Raw genomic sequence first — 18,901 nt, 5'->3', positions numbered from 1 at the left:
AAAAACAAACCGCGAAGAAGAGCCTTAAAGGACACGGTTTTTAAAGCATCTCAATTTTTTTTGCTAGCTTCAAAGCTTTACCGTGGTAGGTTGTTGGCTTGTCTGCAGCGTTGTCAATATTGTAGTTGGCTGTGTGGTCGCTAGTGTGGATTCGTCGGTTGTCTTCTGAGTGGGCAAAACAGTTGGGGACATCGTTGTTCTAAGACTTGTAGTTAATGACGTAGTCTGTTCCTACATTAGAAGTTGAAAAAAATTCATGTCTTTATAATATACCGTTTGGATAATTGTAGACAAGATATACAGACGAAATTCATAATGGAAGATTGGGGGGGGGTCTTAAAAACAAACCGCGAAGAAGAGCTTAAAAGGAAACGGTTTTTAAAGCATATAATTTTTTTTTGCTAGCCTCAAAGCTTTACCGTTGTAAGTTATAATGAAATTGTCTAAAAAGACTAAAAAGAGTTTTGTATTTTTAAGAGGAGTTCCATTCTGTTTTGTAGTATTACCGTTGTAGGTGGTTGAGTTGTTCGTCGCGTTGTTGATAATGTACTGGGCTCTGTGGTCACTTGTGTGGATTTGTCGGTTGTCGATAATGTAGTTGGCTGTGTGGTCATAAGTGTGGATTCGTCAGTTGTCTTGTGTGTAGTTATAACAGTTGTAGGCATTGTCGTTTTATAACTTGTACTCAATGTCGTTTGCCTCTGCAGTGAATTAACAAAAAGACCAGGTATACGTCAAAAACGTTGTTAATGTCGTAAACAAGAACATCAGTTGCAATTCATGCTGAATGGGGGCGCGCAGTTTGTAAAGAAAGTTATAATCAAACTGTCTGAAGCAAACTAAAAAGAGTTTTGTATTTTTAAGAGCAGTTCCATTCTGTTTTGTAGTATTACCGTTGTAGGTGGTTGAGTTGTTCGTCGCGTTGTCGATAATGTACTGGAATGTGTGGTGACTAGGGTCGTAGTTAATGACGTAGTCTGTTTCTACATTAGAAGTTGAAAAAAAACATTAATGTCTTTATAATATACCGTTTGAATAATTGTAGACAAGATATACAGCCGAAATTCATAAAGGACGCATCTCAATTTTTTTTGCTAGCTTCAAAGCTTTACCGTGGTAGGTTGTTGGCTTGTCTGCAGCGTTGTCAATATTGTAGTTGGCTGTGTGGTCGCTAGTGTGGATTTGTCGGTTGTGCTCTGTGTAGGTAAAATAGTTGGGGACATCGTTGTTCTAAGACTTGTACTTAATGACGTAGTCTGTTCCTGCATTAAAAGTTGCATAAAGACGTTCATATATTTATCATATACCGTTTGGATATTTGTAAACAAGAGATGCAGCCGAAACTTATAAAAGAATATTCAATCTTAAAAATAAACCGTTTAAAGAAGCTCAATGGGAGATGATTTTAAAGCACCTCGATTCTGTTTTGTTGCTAGCTTTACCGTTGTAGGTAGTTGGCTTGTCCGCAGCGTTGTCAATATTGTAGTTGACTGTGTGGTCGCTTTTGTGGATTGGTCGGTTGTCCTCATTGTATTCAATTCAGTTGTGGGCTTGAGTGTGGATTCATCAGTTGTCTTTCGTGAAGTTGAAATAATTGTGGACCTTGTTGATTCATGGCTTGTACATAATGCACTCTGCATTTGCATTGAATAAAGAGGAAACGTTTATGTTTGTGTCGTGTACGTTGATATCATCATACTTGTAAGTTGTAGCAATCTTTCATGTTTTTATCATGTACCGTTTGCAGTTGAAATTCATGAAGGAGGATTTTTGGGGGTTCTCAAAAACAAACCTTGAAGAGGAGCTTGAAAGGAGACGTTTTTTAGAGCACTTTAATTCTTTTTGTTTGCTTGCTTTACCGTAGTAGGTAGTTGAGTCGTCCGTAGCGTTGTCGATACTGTAGTTGGCTGTGTGGTTGCTTGTGTAGATTGGTCGGTTGTCCTCAGCGTAGTCAGTTCAGTTGTGGGCATGAGTGTGGATTCATCAGTTGTCTTTCGTGAAGTTGAAATAATTGTGGACCTTGTTGATTCATGGCTTGTACTTAATGCACTCTGCATTTGCATTGAATAAAGAGGAAACGTTTATGTTTGTGTCGTGTGCGTTGATATCATCATACTTGTAAGTTGTAGCAATCTTTCATGTTTTTATCATGTACCGTTTGCAGTTGAAATTCATGAAGGAGGATTTTCGGGGGTTCTCAAAAACAAACCTTGAAGGGGAGCTTAAAAGGAGACGGTTTTAAAGCACTTTAATTCTTTTTGTTGCTAGCTTTACCGTAGTAGGTAGTTGAGTCGTCTGTAGCGTTGTCGATACTGTAGTTGGCTGTGTGGTTGCTTGTGTAGATTGGTCGGTTGTCCTCAGCGTAGTCAGTTCAGTTGTGGGCATGAGTGTGGATTCATCAGTTGTCTTTCGTGAAGTTGGAATAATTGTGGACATCGTTGATTTATGGCTTGTACTTAATGCACTCTGCATCTGCATTAAATAAAGAGGAAACGTTTATGTTTGTGTCGTGTGAGCTGTTATCATACTCATATTTTGTAGCAATTTGAAATGTCATGGGAGAAGAATTTTAACGTCTTGTAAGGAGAAAAAGACGACTATAAAAAGCTTAATTTGGACAAGGGTTCAGATCATTTTGATGCTTTACCGAAGCAATAGGCTGTGTTTCCATACAGTTGCTAATAATGTTGTTGGCTGTGTGGTCAGTCGTCTTGCGTGCAGTCAGTTCTAGTCATCATTGTTCTAAGACTTGGACTTTAATAATATAGTCTTCGTCATCATTAAAAGTTGAAAAAAGACTTTTATGTTTTATCCGTTAGGATTATTGTGGATTCAATGCCGTCGACACTCTGGGACAACTTGAAAAGAAACAGTGAGGGAAAGCTTTAAAAGAGGCGGTTTTAAGGCACCTTAATCCTTTTTTTCTAGCTTTACCGTAGTAGGTAGTTGGCTTGTCCTCAGTGTTGTCAACATTGTAGTTGGTTGTGTGGTCGCTAGTGTTGATTCGTCGGTTGTCTTTCGTGTAGGTAAAATAGTTGGGGACATCGTTGTTGTAGGACTTGTACTTAATGACGTAGTCTTTTCCTGCATTAAACGTTGGAAAAAGACGTCCATGTTTTTATCATATACCGTTTGGATAGTTGTAAACAAGAGATGCAGTCGAAACTCATTAAAGAGGATTTTTTGGTTTCTTATAAAAACCTTAAAGAGGAGCTTAAAAGGAGACGGCTTTAAAAGCACTTTAATTCTTTTTGTTGCTAGCTTTACCGTAGTAGGTAGTTGAGTCGTCCGTAGCGTTGTCGATACTGTAGTTGGCTGTGTGGTTGCTTGTGTAGACTGGTCGGTTGTTCCAAGCGTAGTCAGTTCAGTTGTGGGCATGAGTGTGGATTCATCAGTTGTCTTTCGTGAAGTTGGAATAATTGTGGACATCGTTGATTTATGACTTGTACTTAATGCACTCTGCATCTGCATTAAATAAAGAGGAAACGTTTATGTTTGTGTCGTGTGAGCTGTTATCATACTTATATTTTGTAGCAATTTGAAATGTCATGCGAGAAGAATTTTAAAATCTTGTAAGGAGAAAAAGACGACTATTAAAAGGCTTAATGTGGACAAAGGTTTCAGTTCGTTCCGATGCTTTACCGAAGCAATAGGCTGTTTTCCATACAGTTGCTAATAATGTTGTTGGCTGTGTGGTCAGTCGTCTTGCGTGTAGTCAGTTCTAGTCGTCATTGTTCTAAGACTTTGACTTTAATAATATAGTCTTCGTCAACATTAAAAGTTGAAAAAAAGACTTTTATGTATTATCCGTTAGGATTATTGTAGACATATAATGCCGTCGACACTCTTCTACAACTTAAGAAGAAACAGTGAGGAAAAGCTTAAAAGGAGGCGATTTCTAAAGCACCTTAATCCTTTTTTTTCTAGCTTTACCGTAGTAGGTAGTTGGCTTGTCCTCAGTGTTGTCAACATTGTAGTTGGTTGTGTGGTCGCTAGTGTTGATTCGTCGGTTGTCTGTCGTGTAGGTAAAATAGTTGGGGACATCGTTGTTGTAGGACTTGTACTTAATGACGTAGTCTTTTCCTGCATTAAACGTTGGAAAAAGACGTCCATGTCTTTATCATATACCGTTTGGATAGTTGTAAACAAGAGATGCAGTCGAAACTCATTAAAGAGGATTTTTTGGTTCTCAAAATCAAGCCGTGAACAGGAGCTTAAAAGGAGACGGTTTTAAAAGCAATTTAATTCTTTTTTGTTGCTAGCTTTACCGTAGTAGGTAGTTGGGTCGTCCGTAGCGTTGTTGATACTGTAGTTGGCTGTGTGGTTGCTTGTGTAGATTGGTCGGTTGTCCCAAGCGTAGTCAGTTCAGTTGTGGGCATGAGTGTGGATTCATCAGTTGTCTTTCGTGAAGTTGGAATAATTGTGGACATCGTTGATTCATGGCTTGTACTGAATGCACTCTGCACCCGCATTAAATAAAGAGGAAAAAATATGTTTGTGTCGTGTGCGCTGATATCATCATACTTATTAATTGTAGCAATGAAGAAATGTCATGCCAGAAGGTTTCTGAAGCTTAGTAAGGAAACAAAGACCACTGTAAATCAAGCTTAATTTAGACAAGAGTTAAACTTCGTTCTGTTGTTTTACCGACGTAATGGGCTGTGTTTCCGTAGAGTTTCCAAGATTGTTGCTTCCTGTGTAGTCATCAGTGTGGATTCGTCAGTCGTCTTGTGTGTAGCCAGAACAGTTGGGGTCATTGTTGATGTAAGACTTGTACTTAATATAGTCTTCGTCAACATTAAAAGTGAAAAAAAATTTTGATGTCTTTTCCGTTGGAATAATTGTAGACATAAAAGCCGTCAAAACTTTGGGACAACTTAAAAAGAAACAGTGACGAGAAGCTTAAAAGGAGGCGGTTTTTAAAGCACCTTATCCCTTGTTTTTGCTAGCTTTACCGTAGTAGGTAGTTGGCTTGTCCGCAGCGTTGTCACCATTGTAGTTTGCTGTGTGGTCGCTAGTGTGGATTTGTCTGTTGTCCTCTGTGTAGGCAAAATAGTTGGGGACATCGTTGTTCTAATACTTGTGCTCAATGACGTAGTCTTTTCCTGCATTAAAAGTTGAAAAAAGACATTCATGTTTCATCATGTACCGTTTGGAATATTGTAGACAGAGATGCAGTTGAAATTCATGAAAGAGGATTTTTGGGGTTCTTAAAAGCAAACCTTGAAGAGGAGCTTAAAAGGAGACGGTTTTTAAAGCACTTTAATTCTTTTTGTTGCTAGCTTTACCGTAGTAGGTAGTTGAGTCGTCCGTAGCGTTGTCGATACTGTAGTTGGCTGTGTGGTTGCTTGTGTAGATTGGTCGGTTGTCCTCAGCGTAGTCAGTTCAGTTGTGGGCATGAGTGTGGATTCATCAGTTGTCTTTCGTGAAGTTGGAATAATTGTGGACATCGTTGATTTATGACTTGTACTTAATGCACTCTGCATCTGCATTAAATAAAGAGGAAACGTTTATGTTTGTGTCGTGTGAGCTGTTATCATACTTATATTTTGTAGCAATTTGACATGTCATGCGAGAAGAATTTTAACGTCTTGTAAGGAGAAAAAGACGACTATAAAAAGCTTAATTTGGACAAGGGTTCAGATCATTTTGATGCTTTACCGAAGCAATAGGCTGTGTTTCCATACAGTTGCTAATAATGTTGCTGGCTGTGTGGTCAGTCGTCTTGCGTGTAGTCAGTTCTAGTCGTCATTGTTCTAAGACTTTGACTTTAATAATATAGTCTTCGTCAACATTAAAAGTTGAAAAATAGACTTTTATGTATTATCCGTCAGAATTATTGTAGACATATAATGCCGTCGACAATCTTCTACAACTTAAGAAGAAACAGTGAGGAAAAGCTTAAAAGGAGGTGGTTTTGAAAGCACCTTAATCCTTTTTTTCTAGCTTTACCGTAGTAGGTTGTTGGCTTGTCCTCAGCGTTGTCAACATTGTAGTTGGTTGTGTGGTCGCTAGTGTTGATTCGTCGGTTGTCTTTCGTGTAGGTAAAATAGTTGGGGACATCGTTGTTGTAGGACTTGTACTTAATGACGTAGTCTTTTCCTGCATTAAAAGTTGGAAAAAGACGTGCATGTCTTTATCATATACCGTTTGGATAGTTGTAAACAAGAGATGCAGTCGAAACTCATTAAAGAGGATTTTTTTGGTTCTCAAAATCAAGCCGTGAACAGGAGCTTAAAAGGAGACGGTTTTAAAAGCAATTTAATTCTTTTTTGTTGCTAGCTTTACCTTAGTAGGTAGTTGAGTCGTCCGTAGCGTTGTTGATACTGTAGTTGGCTGTGTGGTTGCTTGTGTAGATTGGTCGGTTGTCCTCAGCGTAGTCAGTTCAGTTGTGGGCATGAGTGTGGATTCATCAGTTGTCTTTCGTGAAGTTGGAATAATTGTGGACATCGTTGATTTATGGCTTGTACTTAACGAACTTTGCATCTGCATGGAATAAAGAGGAAAAAATCATGTTTAAAGTTAAAACTTTTGATCAAACACAAAAATTCTCTCACCTAGAGCTTTCGACCAGTCACTCTGGTCTTCCTTAGTAGACTGACCCAGTGAAGCTTGTCACGTGGTTGAAGTGTAACGTCAACACTGGGCCAAAGGTTGACGTCAGTGTTGACGTCACACTTCAAAGAAGCCACGTGACAAGCTTCACTGGGTCAGTCTACTGAGGAAGACCAGAGTGACTGGTCGAAAGCTCTAGGTGAGAGAAGTTTTGTGTTGGATCAAAAGTTTAACTTTAAACATGTAACTACCAACACAGATGAACTTTCATGATAGGAAAAAAAATCATGTTTGCGCCATGTTCGTTGATTATACTGGTGAGTTGTAGCAAGTTGAAACGTCATACCGAAAGGATTTCAAAGGCTAGGATAAAGACAAAGACGACTGTAAATAAATTGGGCAATAGTTTAAGTTTGTTTTGTTGCTTTACCTAAGTAATAGGCTATGTTTGCGATGCCGGTGTGATCATGAGTGTGGATTCGTGACTCGTGCTGTGCACGTGTGTAGTCAAAACATTTTGAGGCATTGTACTAAGACTTGTACTTAATATAGTCTTCGTCAACATTAAAAGTTGAAAAAAGAACTTTCATGTCTTTTCTGTTAGGATAACATAAGATGCAGTCGAAACTCGGAAAGAAGATTTCTGGGACAACTTGGGGACATCTCTGGTCTGCTGCTATGTTCGCATGTACACTTGAGCTGTTGCACTTTGAAACATCATTCTAAGGAACTTTGAAGACAGAAGCTTAAAGACAGAAGAAAGAAAGAAAACTTAGACAATTTTACTTAGATCATAATTTAACTTTCTTTTGATGTTTTACCGATGTGGTACGCTGTGTTGTCCGTAGCGTTGTGAATGGTGTCGTTGGCTCTGTGGTAAACGATGTGGTTTCGTTAGTCCTCTCTTCTGTGGGTAGGACTGTTGGGGGCATTGTAGTCTGTTTCTGGATAATAAGTGGGGAAACACAACATTTGCGTCCTTTCTGATTGTATAATAGTAGATATTACATGTATAGATAAAACTTACGGAATTCGGTGAAATTATGGTCACAAACAAAATCCGAGTCAGGTGTCTGCGCCTGGGGTTTGTGTCTTTTGCGATATCATTGTCACAGACAAAAGATGCAGTTAATAGTCATGTTAGAAGAATTTTTGAATGGTCGCAGCAGGCAAAAGTCCATAAACCGTTTAATAAAAGTTTTGAAGGCAATGTGTTATATGGAAGTCTAAGTTTGTTCTGGTGCTTTACCGTGGTAAGTTCTTGTGTTGTACTTAGCGTGGCCAATACTGTAGTTGGACGTGTGGTTACTACTACTAGTGTGAATTCGTCGGTCGTTCTCTGTGTTGTCAATAAAGTTGTTGGCATTTTTGTTTTAAGACTTGTACTTAATGTAGTCTTTGTATGCGTCAAATTCTATAAAGGACGAATTTTGTTCATTTAGCGATATTAGGTCACAGACAAAAGATGTACTTAATAGTCATATTAGAAGAATTCGGAAGATCGCAGAAGGAAATCGTTAAGAAATCGTCAAGAAAGGAATGTTTTATAGCAGTTCAAGTCTGTTTTGTTGCTTTACCGTAGTAGGTTCTTGTGTTGTACTTAGCGTGGTCAATACTGTAGTTGGACGTGTGGTTACTAGTGTAGATTCGTCGGTTGTTCTCTGCGTTGTCAAACTAGTTGTATGCCTTGTTGTTTTAAGACTTGTAGTTGTACTTAATGTAGTCTTTGTCTACGTACAAATTAAAAAAAAAGAACCGACATTTGTTTATTTCGCGAAATTATGGTCACAGACAAAAGATGGAGTTAATAGTCATGTAAGAAGAATTTTGAAGGATCACAGAAGGGAGTCTTTAAGAAGTTGTTGTTAAGTGTGGTAGTCAACCGTAGTAGGTGAAGGATATTAATGATAGTCTAAACTAGCACACCGTTATATGATAATTATCAGTACAACAATCCTCCTTACCGTCGTTCGGTCGGTCGTCGATTTTGTGGTAGGATTATTTGTTGTCAGTAAGGTCGTCTGGTTTGTTAAATCCGTTGTTCGTGGATGAGTGGTTGGATCTTTCGTGGTTGGGATTGTTGTTTTGCGTGTACTTTTGAGTGTCGTTAAGATTGTTGTTCGTGGATGAGTGGTTGGATCTTTCGTGGTCGGGATTGTTGTTATGTGTGTACTTTTGAGTGTCGTTAAGATTGTTGTTGGGGGCACAGTTGTTTCGTTTGTTCTCTCTTCTGTGGGTAGAACTGTTGGAGGCATTGTAGTCTGTTTCTGGATAATAAGTGGAAAAAACACAACATTTGTGTCCTTTTTAATTGGATAATAGTAGATATTAGATGTATAGATAAAACTTACGTTAGAAGAATTCGGTGAAATTATGGTCACAAACAAAATCCGAGTTAATACTCATATTAGTTATAAAATATTGTACTCTGTATCTAAATAGAATAAAGAAAAAATACTCAATATATTATTATACATGTCATATATAATTCTATATATCATATTATACTACTCATTATTCATCGGTTCTCCTTTGCATTGTAAGATCAATAGTTGTGGGCATTGTTGTTTTATGATTTTTACTTAATATAGTAGGCGCCTGCGACCGTCGTTTGTGTCTTTTGCGATATCATTGTCACAGACGAAAGATGCAGTTAATAGTCATGTTAGAAGAATTTTTGAATGGTCGCAGCAGGCAAAAGTCCATAAACCGTTTAATAAAAGTTTTGAAGGCAATGTGTTATATGGAAGTCTAAGTTTGTTCTGGTGCTTTACCGTAGTAGGTTCTTGTGTTGTACTTAGCGTGGTCGATACTGTAGTTGGACGTGTGGTTACTAGTGTAGATTCGTCGGTTGTTCTCTGCGTTGTCAAACTAGTTGTGTGCCTTGTTGTTTTAAGACTTGTACTTAATGTAGTCTTTGTCTACGTCAAATTAAAAAACACCGACATTTGTTTATTTCGCGAAATTATGGTCACAGACAAAAGATGGAGTTAATAGTCATGTAAGAAGAATTTTGAAGGATCACAGAAGGGAGTCTTTAAGAAGTTGTTGTTAAGTCTGGTAGTCAACCGTAGTAGGTGAAGGATATTAATGATAGTCTAACCTAGCACACCGTTATATGATAATTATCAGTACAACAATCCTCCTTACCGTCGTTCGGTCGGTCGTCGATTTTGTGGTAGGATTATTTGTTGTCAGTAAGGTCGTCTGGTTTGTTAAATCCGTTGTTCGTGGATGAGTGGTTGGATCTTTCGTGGTCGGGATTGTTGTTTTGTGTGTACTTTTGAGTGTCGTTAAGATTGTTGTTCGTAGATGAGTAGTTGGATCTTTCGTGGTCGGGATTGTTGTTTTGTGTGTGCTTTTGAGTGTGGTTAAGATTGTTGTTCGTGGATGAGTAGTTGGATCTTTCGTGGTCGGGATTGTTGTTTTGTGTGTACTTTTGAGTGTCGTTAAGATTGTTGTTCGTGGATGAGTAGTTGGATCTTTCGTGGTCGGGATTGTTGTTTTGCGTGTACTTTTGAGTGTCGTTAAGATTGTTGTTCGTGGATGAGTAGTTGGATCTTTCGTGGTCGGGATTGTTGTTTTGTGTGTACTTTTGAGTGTCGTTAAGATTGTTGTTGGGGGCACAGTTGTTTCGTTTGTTCTCTCTTTTGTGGGTAGAACTGTTGGAGGCATTGTAGTCTGTTTCTGGATAATAAGTGGGAAAAACACAACATTTGTGTCCTTTTTAATTGGATAATAGTAGATATTAGATGTAACTTACGTTAGAAGAATTCGGTGGAATTATGGTCACAAACAAAATCCGAGTTAATAGTCATATGAGTTATAAAATGTTGTACTCTGAACCTAAATAGAATAAAGAAAAAATACTCAATATATTATTATACATGTCATATATAATTCTATATATCATATTTTTTTAAACCGAATTTAACGTCATTTTTCCCCAACCGGGGGTTAGACGTGCTTGCACCAGGTACAAGTCTTTTGTTGAGACAAGATTTTTACGGCTGGATGCTCTTCCTAACGCCAACCCAAACCCTAGTAGGGTCCAGGAACCCTCTAACTGAGGGGGGAAATGCCTTTCCCAAGGGCACAACGTCTGGGTGCAATTCTACTTAGATCATAATTTAACTTTCTTTTGATGTTTTACCGATGTGGTACGCTGTGTTGTCCGTAGCGTTGTGAATGGTGTCGTTGGCTGTGTGGTAAACGATGTGGTTTCGTTAGTTCTCTCTTCTGTGGGTAGAACTGTCGGTTGTATTGTAGTCTGTTTCTGGATGATAAGTGGGGAAAAACACAACATTTGTGTTAAGCTGGTCTAAGCTAGCACACCGTTATATGATAATTATCAGTACAACAATCCTCCTTACCGTCGTTCGGTCGGTCGTCGATTTGTGGTAGGGAGTTATTTGTTGTTCAGTAAGGTCNGCTTTAAAAGAGGCGGTTTTAAAGCACCTTAATCCTTTTTTTCTAGCTTTACCGTAGTAGGTAGTTGGCTTGTCCTCAGTGTTGTCAACATTGTAGTTGGTTGTGTGGTCGCTAGTGTTGATTCGTCGGTTGTCTTTCGTGTAGGTAAAATAGTTGGGGACATCGTTGTTGTAGGACTTGTACTTAATGACGTAGTCTTTTCCTGCATTAAACGTTGGAAAAAGAAGTCCATGTTTTTATCATATACCGTTTGGATAGTTGTAAACAAGAGATGCAGTCGAAACTTATTAAAGAGGATTTTTTTTGGTTCTTCAAAATCAAGCCGTGAACAGGAGCTTAAAAGGAGACGGTTTTAAAAGCACTTTAATTCTTTTTGTTGCTAGCTTTACCGTAGTAGGTAGTTGAGTCGTCCGTAGCGTTGTTGATACTGTAGTTGGCTGTGTGGTTGCTTGTGTAGATTGGTCGGTTGTCCCAAGCGTAGTCAGTTCAGTTGTGGGCATGAGTGTAGATTCATCAGTTGTCTTTCGTGAAGTTGGAATAATTGTGGACATCGTTGATTTATGGCTTGTTCTTAACGAACTTTGCATCTGCATGGAATAAAGAGGACAAAATCATGTTTAAAGTTAAAACTTTTGATCCAACACAAAACTTCTCTCACCTAGAGACCAGTCACTCTGGTCTTCCTCAGTAGACTGACCCAGTGAAGCTTGTGGCTTCTTTGAAGTGTAACGTCAACACTGGGCCAAAGGTTGACGTCAGTGTTGACGTCACACTTCAAAGAAGTCACGTGACAAGCTTCACTGGGTCAGTCTACTGAGGAAGACCAGAGTGACTGGTCGAAAGCTCTAGGTGAGAGAAGTTTTGTGTTGGATCAAAAGTTTTAACTTTAAACATGTAACTACCAACACAGATGAACTTTCATGATAGGAAAAAAATCATGTTTGCGCCATGTTCGTTGATTATACTGATGAGTTGTAGCAAGTTGAAACGTCATACCGAAAGGATTTCAAAGGCTAGGATAAAGACAAAGACGACTGTAAATAAATTGGGCAATAGTTTAAGTTTGTTTTGTTGCTTTACCTTAGTAATAGGCTATGTTTGCGATGCCGGTGTGATCATGAGTGTGGATTCGTGACTCGTGCTGTGCACGTGTGTAGTCAGAACATTTTGAGGCATTGTACTAAGACTTGTACTTAATATAGTCTTCGTCAACATTAAAAGTTGAAAAAGAACTTTCATGTCTTTTCTGTTAGGATAACATAAGATGCAGTCGAAACTCGGAAAGAAGATTTCTGGGACAACTTGGGGACATCTCTGGTCTGCTGCTATGTTCGCATGTACACTTGAGCTGTTGCACTTTGAAACATCATTCTAAGGAACTTTGAAGACAGAAGCTTAAAGACAGAAGAAAGAAAGAAGACTTAAGACAATTTTACTTAGATCATAATTTAACTTTCTTTTGATGTTTTACCGATGTGGTACGCTGTGTTGTCCGTAGCGTTGTGAATGGTGTCGTTGGCTGTGTGGTAAACGATGTGGTTTCGTTAGTCCTCTCTTCTGTGGGTAGGACTGTTGGGGGCATTGTAGTCTGTTTCTGGATAATAAGTGGGGAAACACAACATTTGCGTCCTTTCTGATTGTATAATAGTAGATATTACATGTATAGATAAAACTTACGGAATTCGGTGAAATTATGGTCACAACAAAATCCGAGTTAGGTGTCTGCGCCTGGGGTTTGTGTCTTTTGCGATATCATTGTCACAGACAAAAGATGCAGTTAATAGTCATGTTGGAAGAATATTTGAATGGTCGCAGCAGGCAAAAGTCAATAAACCGTTTAATAAAAGTTTTCAAGGCAATGTGTTATATGGAAGTCTAAGTTTGTTCTGGTGTTTTACCGTGGTAAGTTCTTGTGTTGTATTTAGCGTGGTCAATACTGTAGTTGGACGTGTGGTTACTACTACTAGTGTGAATTCGTCGGTCGTTCTCTGTGTTGTCAATAAAGTTGTTGGCATTTTGTTTTAAGACTTGTACTTAATGTAGTCTTTGTATGCGTCAAATTCTATAAAGGACGAATTTTGTTCATTTAGCGATATTAGGTCACAGACAAAAGATGTAGTTCATAGTCATATTAGAAGAATTCGGAAGATCGCAGAAGGAAATCGTTAAGAAATCGTCAAGAAAGGAATGTTTTATAGCAGTTCAATTCTGTTTTGTTGCTTTACCGTAGTAGGTTCTTGTGTTGTACTTAGCGTGGTCGATACTGTAGTTGGACGTGTGGTTACTAGTGTAGATTCGTCGGTTGTTCTCTGCGTTGTCAAACTAGTTGTATGCCTTGCTGTTTTAAGACTTGTAGTTGTACTTAATGTAGTCTTTGTCTACGTCAATTATAAAAGACCGACATTTGTTTATTTCGCGAAATTATGGTCACAGACAAAAGATGGAGTTAATAGTCATGTAAGAAGAATTTTGAAGGATCACAGAAGGGAGTCTTTAAGAAGTTGTTGTTAAGTCTGGTAGTCAACCGTAGTAGGTGAAGGATATTATTGATAGTCTAACCTAGCACACCGTTATATGATAATTATCAGTACAACAATCCTCCTTACCGTAGTTCGGTCGGTCGTCGATTTTGTGGTAGGATTATTTGTTGTCAGTAAGGTCGTCTGGTTTGTTAAATCCGTTGTTCGTGGATGAGTGGTTGGATCTTTCGTGGTCGGGATTGTTGTTATGTGTGTACTTTTGAGTGTCGTTAAGATTGTTGTTGGGGGCACAGTTGTTTCGTTTGTTCTCTCTTCTGTGGGTAGAACTGTTGGAGGCATTGTAGTCTGTTTCTGGATAATAAGTGGAAAAACACAACATTTGTGTCCTTTTAATTGGATAATAGTAGATATTAGATGTATAGATAAAACTTACGTTAGAAGAATTCGGTGAAATTATGGTCACAAACAAAATCCGAGTTAATACTCATATTAGTTATAAATATTGTACTCTGTATCTAAATAGAATAAAGAAAAAATACTCAATATATTATTATACATGTCATATATAATTCTATATATCATATTATACTACTCATTATTCATCGGTTCTCCTTTGCATTGTAAGATCAATAGTTGTGGGCATTGTTGTTTTATGATTTTTACTTAATATAGTAGGCGCCTGCGACCGTCGTTTGTGTCTTTTGCGATATCATTGTCACAGACGAAAGATGCAGTTAATAGTCATGTTAGAAGAATTTTTGAATGGTCGCAGCAGGCAAAAGTCCATAAACCGTTTAATAAAGTTTTGAAGGCAATGTGTTATATGGAAGTCTAAGTTTGTTCTGGTGCTTTACCGTAGTAGGTTCTTGTGTTGTACTTAGCGTGGTCGATACTGTAGTTGGACGTGTGGTTACTAGTGTAGATTCGTCGGTTGTTCTCTGCGTTGTCAAACTAGTTGTGTGCCTTGTTGTTTTAAGACTTGTACTTAATGTAGTCTTTGTCTACGTCAAATTAAAAAACACCGACATTTGTTTATTTCGCGAAATTATGGTCACAGACAAAAGATGGAGTTAATAGTCATGTAAGAAGAATTTTGAAGGATCACAGAAGGGAGTCTTTAAGAAGTTGTTGTTAAGTCTGGTAGTCAACCGTAGTAGGTGAAGGATATTAATGATAGTCTAACCTAGCACACCGTTATATGATAATTATCAGTACAACAATCCTCCTTACCGTCGTTCGGTCGGTCGTCGATTTTGTGGTAGGATTATTTGTTGTCAGTAAGGTCGTCTGGTTTGTTAAATCCGTTGTTCGTGGATGAGTGGTTGGATCTTTCGTGGTCGGGATTGTTGTTTTGTGTGTACTTTTGAGTGTCGTTAAGATTGTTGTTCGTAGATGTGTAGTTGGATCTTTCGTGGTCGGGATTGTTGTTTTGTGTGTGCTTTTGAGTGTGGTTAAGATTGTTGTTCGTGGATGAGTAGTTGGATCTTTCAAAGTCGGGATTGTTGTTTTGTGTGTACTTTTGAGTGTCGTTAAGATTGTTGTTCGTGGATGAGTAGTTGGATCTTTCGTGGTCGGGATTGTTGTTTTGTGTGTGCTTTTGAGTGTGGTTAAGATTGTTGTTCGTGGATGAGTAGTTGGATCTTTCGTGGTCGGGATTGTTGTTTTGTGTGTACTTTTGAGTGTCGTTAAGATTGTTGTTCGGGGCACAGTTGTATTGATTGCTGTAATGTCAGTGGTAACTGCTGTTGTTTTTGGTTCTGTTGTAAGGTTTGGGGTCGTCTGAGACGTTGTTAAATCTGTGGTAACTGTTGTTTCGGGAACTGCGGTAGGTGTTGGTGTCGTCTCTATCGTTGTAAAATCCGTGGTAGCTGTTGTTTTGAGAACTGTTGTAGGGTTTGACGTCGAATGTATTGTTATTGAATCTGTATTTAAAGTCGTAGGATCCTTTGTGGTCGGTATTGTCGTCAACTTAGATGTTAGAGGCTCAGAGGTAGGAGTTGGGGTCGTCTGGGCTGTTGTTAAATCCGTGGTAAGTCTTGTTGTTCTTAGACTTGTACTTAATGTAGTCTGTGTCTGCGTCAAAATGGAAGGAGAACAACGTTTGTGTCTTTTGCCATGTCATAATCTTGGCTCTAAAAGTAATAAGATCTCATGTTTAAGGAGTCTTGATTGAAAGTAAAAGAGGACAGTGACTAAACTGTCAAGATATGCTGGAAAAAGTGTGTGTTTTCAAAACAATTCCAGTCTATTGCCTAACACTACGAGGGGGTTGAGTTCTTAATACTGTAGTTGGACGTGTGGTAATTAGTGTGGATTTTTCGGTTTTCTGTGTCGTCAGAAACGTTTTGGGTATTGTTGTTCTATGACTTATGCTTAGTGTAGCCAGTGTCTGTGTCAAATTAAAAAAAATACCGACGTTTGTGTCTTTTGCGATATTTTTCTCACAGACAAAAGATGTACTTAATATAGATGTTAAAAGAGTTTTAAAAGATCGCAAGAGGGAAACAGCTAAGAAAAGTTTAAAAAGCAACACTTAATGGAAGTTCATATCTGTTGTTTTGCTTTACCGTAGTAGTCGGATGAGTTGTAATTAGCGATGTCGACCCTGTAGTTGGACGTGTGGTCACCAGTGTGGATTCGTCAGTTGTCCTCTGTGTTGTCAGAAAAGTTGTGGGTATTGTTGCTCTATCACTTGTGTTTAGTGTAGTCAGTGTCTGCTTCAAATTAAAAAAGACCGACGTTGCGATATTATTGGCACAGATATAAAAGATGTAGTTAAAAGTCATGTAAGAGGAATGTTGAAAGATCGCGAAAGGCAACAGTAAAAAAACAATCGTCAATAAAAGTTTAAAAAGCAATCATTATATGTTTCATGGCAGTTCAAGTCTGCTTGGTTGCTTTACCGTAGTAGCTGGTTGTGTTGTACTTAGCGTGGTTAATACTATAGTTGGACGTGTGGTTACTAGTGTGGAGTCATCGGTTGACCTCTGCGTTGTCTGAAAAGTTGTAGGCCTTGTTGTTTTAAAAGATGTACTTAATGTAATCTGTGTCTGCGTCAGTAGTGAAACATTTGTGTTCTTTGTCTTGTAAAAGTAAAAAATGGAAGTAAAAATAACAGTAAATAACCGTCAAGAAAGAATTAAAAAAAAAGACTTTTTGACAAAGATTTGAAAGACTATAAAGAAGACAAAGACCCCAGGAAAATAAAGCTTAATTGGGGACAACGTTTTGATAATGTATTTAGATTGTTTTTCCGTTTTACCGTAATGGTAGGCTGTGTTGTCCGTAGCGTTGTTATTAATGTAGTTGGCTGTGTGGTCACTAGTGTGGATTCGTCGGTTGTCGATAACGTGGTTGACTGTGTGTTCATGAGTGTGGATTCGTCAGTTGTTTTGTGTGAAGTTTCAACAGTTGTAGGCAATGTCGTTTTATAACTTGTACTTAATGTAGTTTGTCTCTGCATTGAATTCAGAAAAAGAACCATGTATACGTCAATTACGTTCTTAGGATTGTTAAACAAGAGCTTCAGTTAAAATTCATAAGGAGTCGGGCAGCTAGGAAATAAAACAGTTATAAAATTTCCAAATCTGTTTTGTAGTTTTACCGTTGTAGGTGGTTGAGTTGTTCGTCGCGTTGTCGATACTGTACTGGACTGTGTGGTGAGTAGGGTCGATTTGTCTGTTGTGCTATGTGTTGTCAGAACTGTTGTGGGTATTGTTGTTTCATGAGTTGTGCTTAAAGTACTCTCCATCTGCATGAAGTAAAGAGGGGAAGTGATGTTTGTGCCATATGCGCAGTCTTTATTGTAAACATGAGCTTTAGTAAAACGCCATGTGACAAAGATTTGAAAGACTATAAAGAAGACCAAACCACAGCAAAAAGAAAGCTTAATTGAGAAGAATGTTTTGATAATGTATTTAGATTGTTTTTCTGTCTTACCGTAGTGGTAGGCTGTGTTGTCCGTAGTATTGTCATTAATGTACTTGGGTGTGTGGTCACTTGTGAGGATTCGTCGGTTGTTGATATTGTGGTTGGCTGTGTAGTCATGAGAGTGGATTCGACGGTTGTCGATAACGTGGTTGACTGTGTGGTCATGAGTGTGGATTCGTCAGTTGTCTTGTGTGAAGTTTCAACAGTTGTAGGCAATGTCGTTTTATAACTTGTACTTAATGTAGTTTGTCTCTGCATTGAATTCAGAAAAAGAACCATGTATACGTCAATTACGTCCTTAGGATGGTAAAACAAGAGCTTCAGTTAAAAGTCACAAGGAGTCGGGCAGCTATAGGGAATAAAACAGTTATAAAATTTCCAAGTCTGTTTTGTAGTATTACCGTTGTAGGTGGTTGAGTTGTTCGTCGCGGTGTCGATACTGTACTGGACTGTGTGGTGACTAGGGTCGATTTGTCTGTTGTGCTTTGTGTTGTCAGAACTGTTGTGGGTATTGTTGTTTTATGACTTGTGCTTAAAGTACTCTCCATCTGCATGGAGTAAAGAGGGGAAGTGATGTTTGTGCCAAATGCGCAGTCTTTATCGTAAACATGAGCTTTAGTAAAACGCCATGTGACAAAGATTTCAAAGACTATAAAGAAGACCAAACCACAGCAAAAAGAAAGCTTAATTGAGAAGAATGTGTTGATAATGTATTTAGATTGTTTTTCTGTCTTACCGTAGTGGTAGGCTGTGTTGTCCGTAGTGTTGTCATTAATGTAGTTGGGTGTGTGGTCACTTGTGAGGATTCGTCAGTTGTCGATATTGTGGTTGGCTGTGTAGTCATGAGTGTGGATTCGTCACTTGTCTGGTGTGAAGTTATAACAGTTGTAGGCAATGTCGTTTTATAACTTGTACGTAATGTAGTTTGTCTCTGCATTGAATTCAGAAAAAGAACCATGTATACGTCAATTGCGTTCTTAGGATTGTTAAACAAGAGCTTCAGTTAAAAGTCATAAGGAGTCGGGCAGCTAGGAAATAAAACAGTTATAAAATTTCCAAGTCTGTTTTGTAGTATTACCATTGTAAATGGTTGAGTTGTTCGTCGCGGTGTCGATACTGTACTGGACTGTGTGGTGACTAGGGTCGATTTGTCTGTTCTGCTATGTGTTGTCAGAAGTGTTGTGGGTATTGTTGTTTTATGACTTGTGCTTAAAGTACTCTCCATCTGCATGGAGTAAAGAGGGGAAGTGATGTTTGTGCCATATGCGCAGTCTTTATTGTAAACATGAGCTTTAGTAAAACGCCATGTGACAAAGATTTCAAAGACTATAAAGAAGACCAAACCACAGCAAAAAGAAAGCTAATTGAGAAGAATGTTTTGATAATGTATTTAGATTGTTTTTCTGTCTTACCGTAGTGGTAGGCTGTGTTGTCCGTAGTGTTGTCATTAATGTAGTTGGGTGTGTGGTCACTTGTGTAGATTCGTCGGTTGTTGATATTGTGGT

General features: G+C 38.4%; 1 protein-coding gene across 46 annotated transcripts in view; it reads right to left on the bottom strand.

Annotated features, from left to right (window-relative positions):
• Positions 1–64: 64 nt before the first annotated feature.
• The window catches only part of LOC109482980 (mucin-2-like), a 33,452-nt gene continuing 14,615 nt past the window's right edge, over positions 65–18,901 (bottom strand). For 3 of the 46 annotated variants that reach the window (XM_019785887.1, XM_019785896.1, XM_019785888.1), the window contains 24 exons: positions 18,133–18,327; positions 16,034–16,180; positions 14,321–14,467; positions 13,593–13,817; positions 10,709–10,831; positions 9,706–10,242; positions 9,330–9,476; positions 8,520–8,822; positions 8,133–8,285; positions 7,377–7,499; positions 6,289–6,486; positions 5,953–6,102; positions 5,289–5,486; positions 4,956–5,105; positions 4,269–4,460; positions 3,268–3,465; positions 2,935–3,084; positions 2,275–2,472; positions 1,860–2,057; positions 1,443–1,640; positions 1,113–1,262; positions 894–983; positions 507–701; positions 65–231 (listed from right to left, as the gene is read on the bottom strand). In XM_019785887.1, coding sequence (XP_019641446.1) covers positions 70–231; positions 507–701; positions 894–983; positions 1,113–1,262; positions 1,443–1,640; positions 1,860–2,057; positions 2,275–2,472; positions 2,935–3,084; positions 3,268–3,465; positions 4,269–4,460; positions 4,956–5,105; positions 5,289–5,486; positions 5,953–6,102; positions 6,289–6,486; positions 7,377–7,499; positions 8,133–8,285; positions 8,520–8,822; positions 9,330–9,476; positions 9,706–10,242; positions 10,709–10,831; positions 13,593–13,817; positions 14,321–14,467; positions 16,034–16,180; positions 18,133–18,327 — 4,527 coding nt within the window. In that variant the 3' untranslated portion in view covers positions 65–69. Of the gene's footprint in view, positions 232–506; positions 702–893; positions 984–1,112; positions 1,263–1,442; positions 1,641–1,859; positions 2,058–2,274; positions 2,473–2,934; positions 3,085–3,267; positions 3,466–3,933; positions 4,084–4,268; positions 4,461–4,955; positions 5,106–5,288; positions 5,487–5,952; positions 6,103–6,288; positions 6,487–7,376; positions 7,500–8,132; positions 8,286–8,519; positions 8,823–9,329; positions 9,477–9,705; positions 10,243–10,708; positions 10,832–11,038; positions 11,189–11,375; positions 11,574–12,457; positions 12,581–13,211; positions 13,365–13,592; positions 13,818–14,320; positions 14,468–16,033; positions 16,181–18,132; positions 18,328–18,901 lie in introns of those variants that run through there. The other 43 variants (XM_019785921.1, XM_019785924.1, XM_019785895.1 and 40 more) reach the window with 42 other exon arrangements.

This window comes from Branchiostoma belcheri, unplaced genomic scaffold (assembly GCF_001625305.1).
Source record: "Branchiostoma belcheri isolate BF01 breed outbred unplaced genomic scaffold, Haploidv18h27 scaffold61, whole genome shotgun sequence".
Taxonomy (NCBI): Eukaryota; Metazoa; Chordata; class Leptocardii; order Amphioxiformes; family Branchiostomatidae; genus Branchiostoma; species Branchiostoma belcheri.
This window is presented reverse-complemented; position numbering and strand designations above follow the sequence as displayed.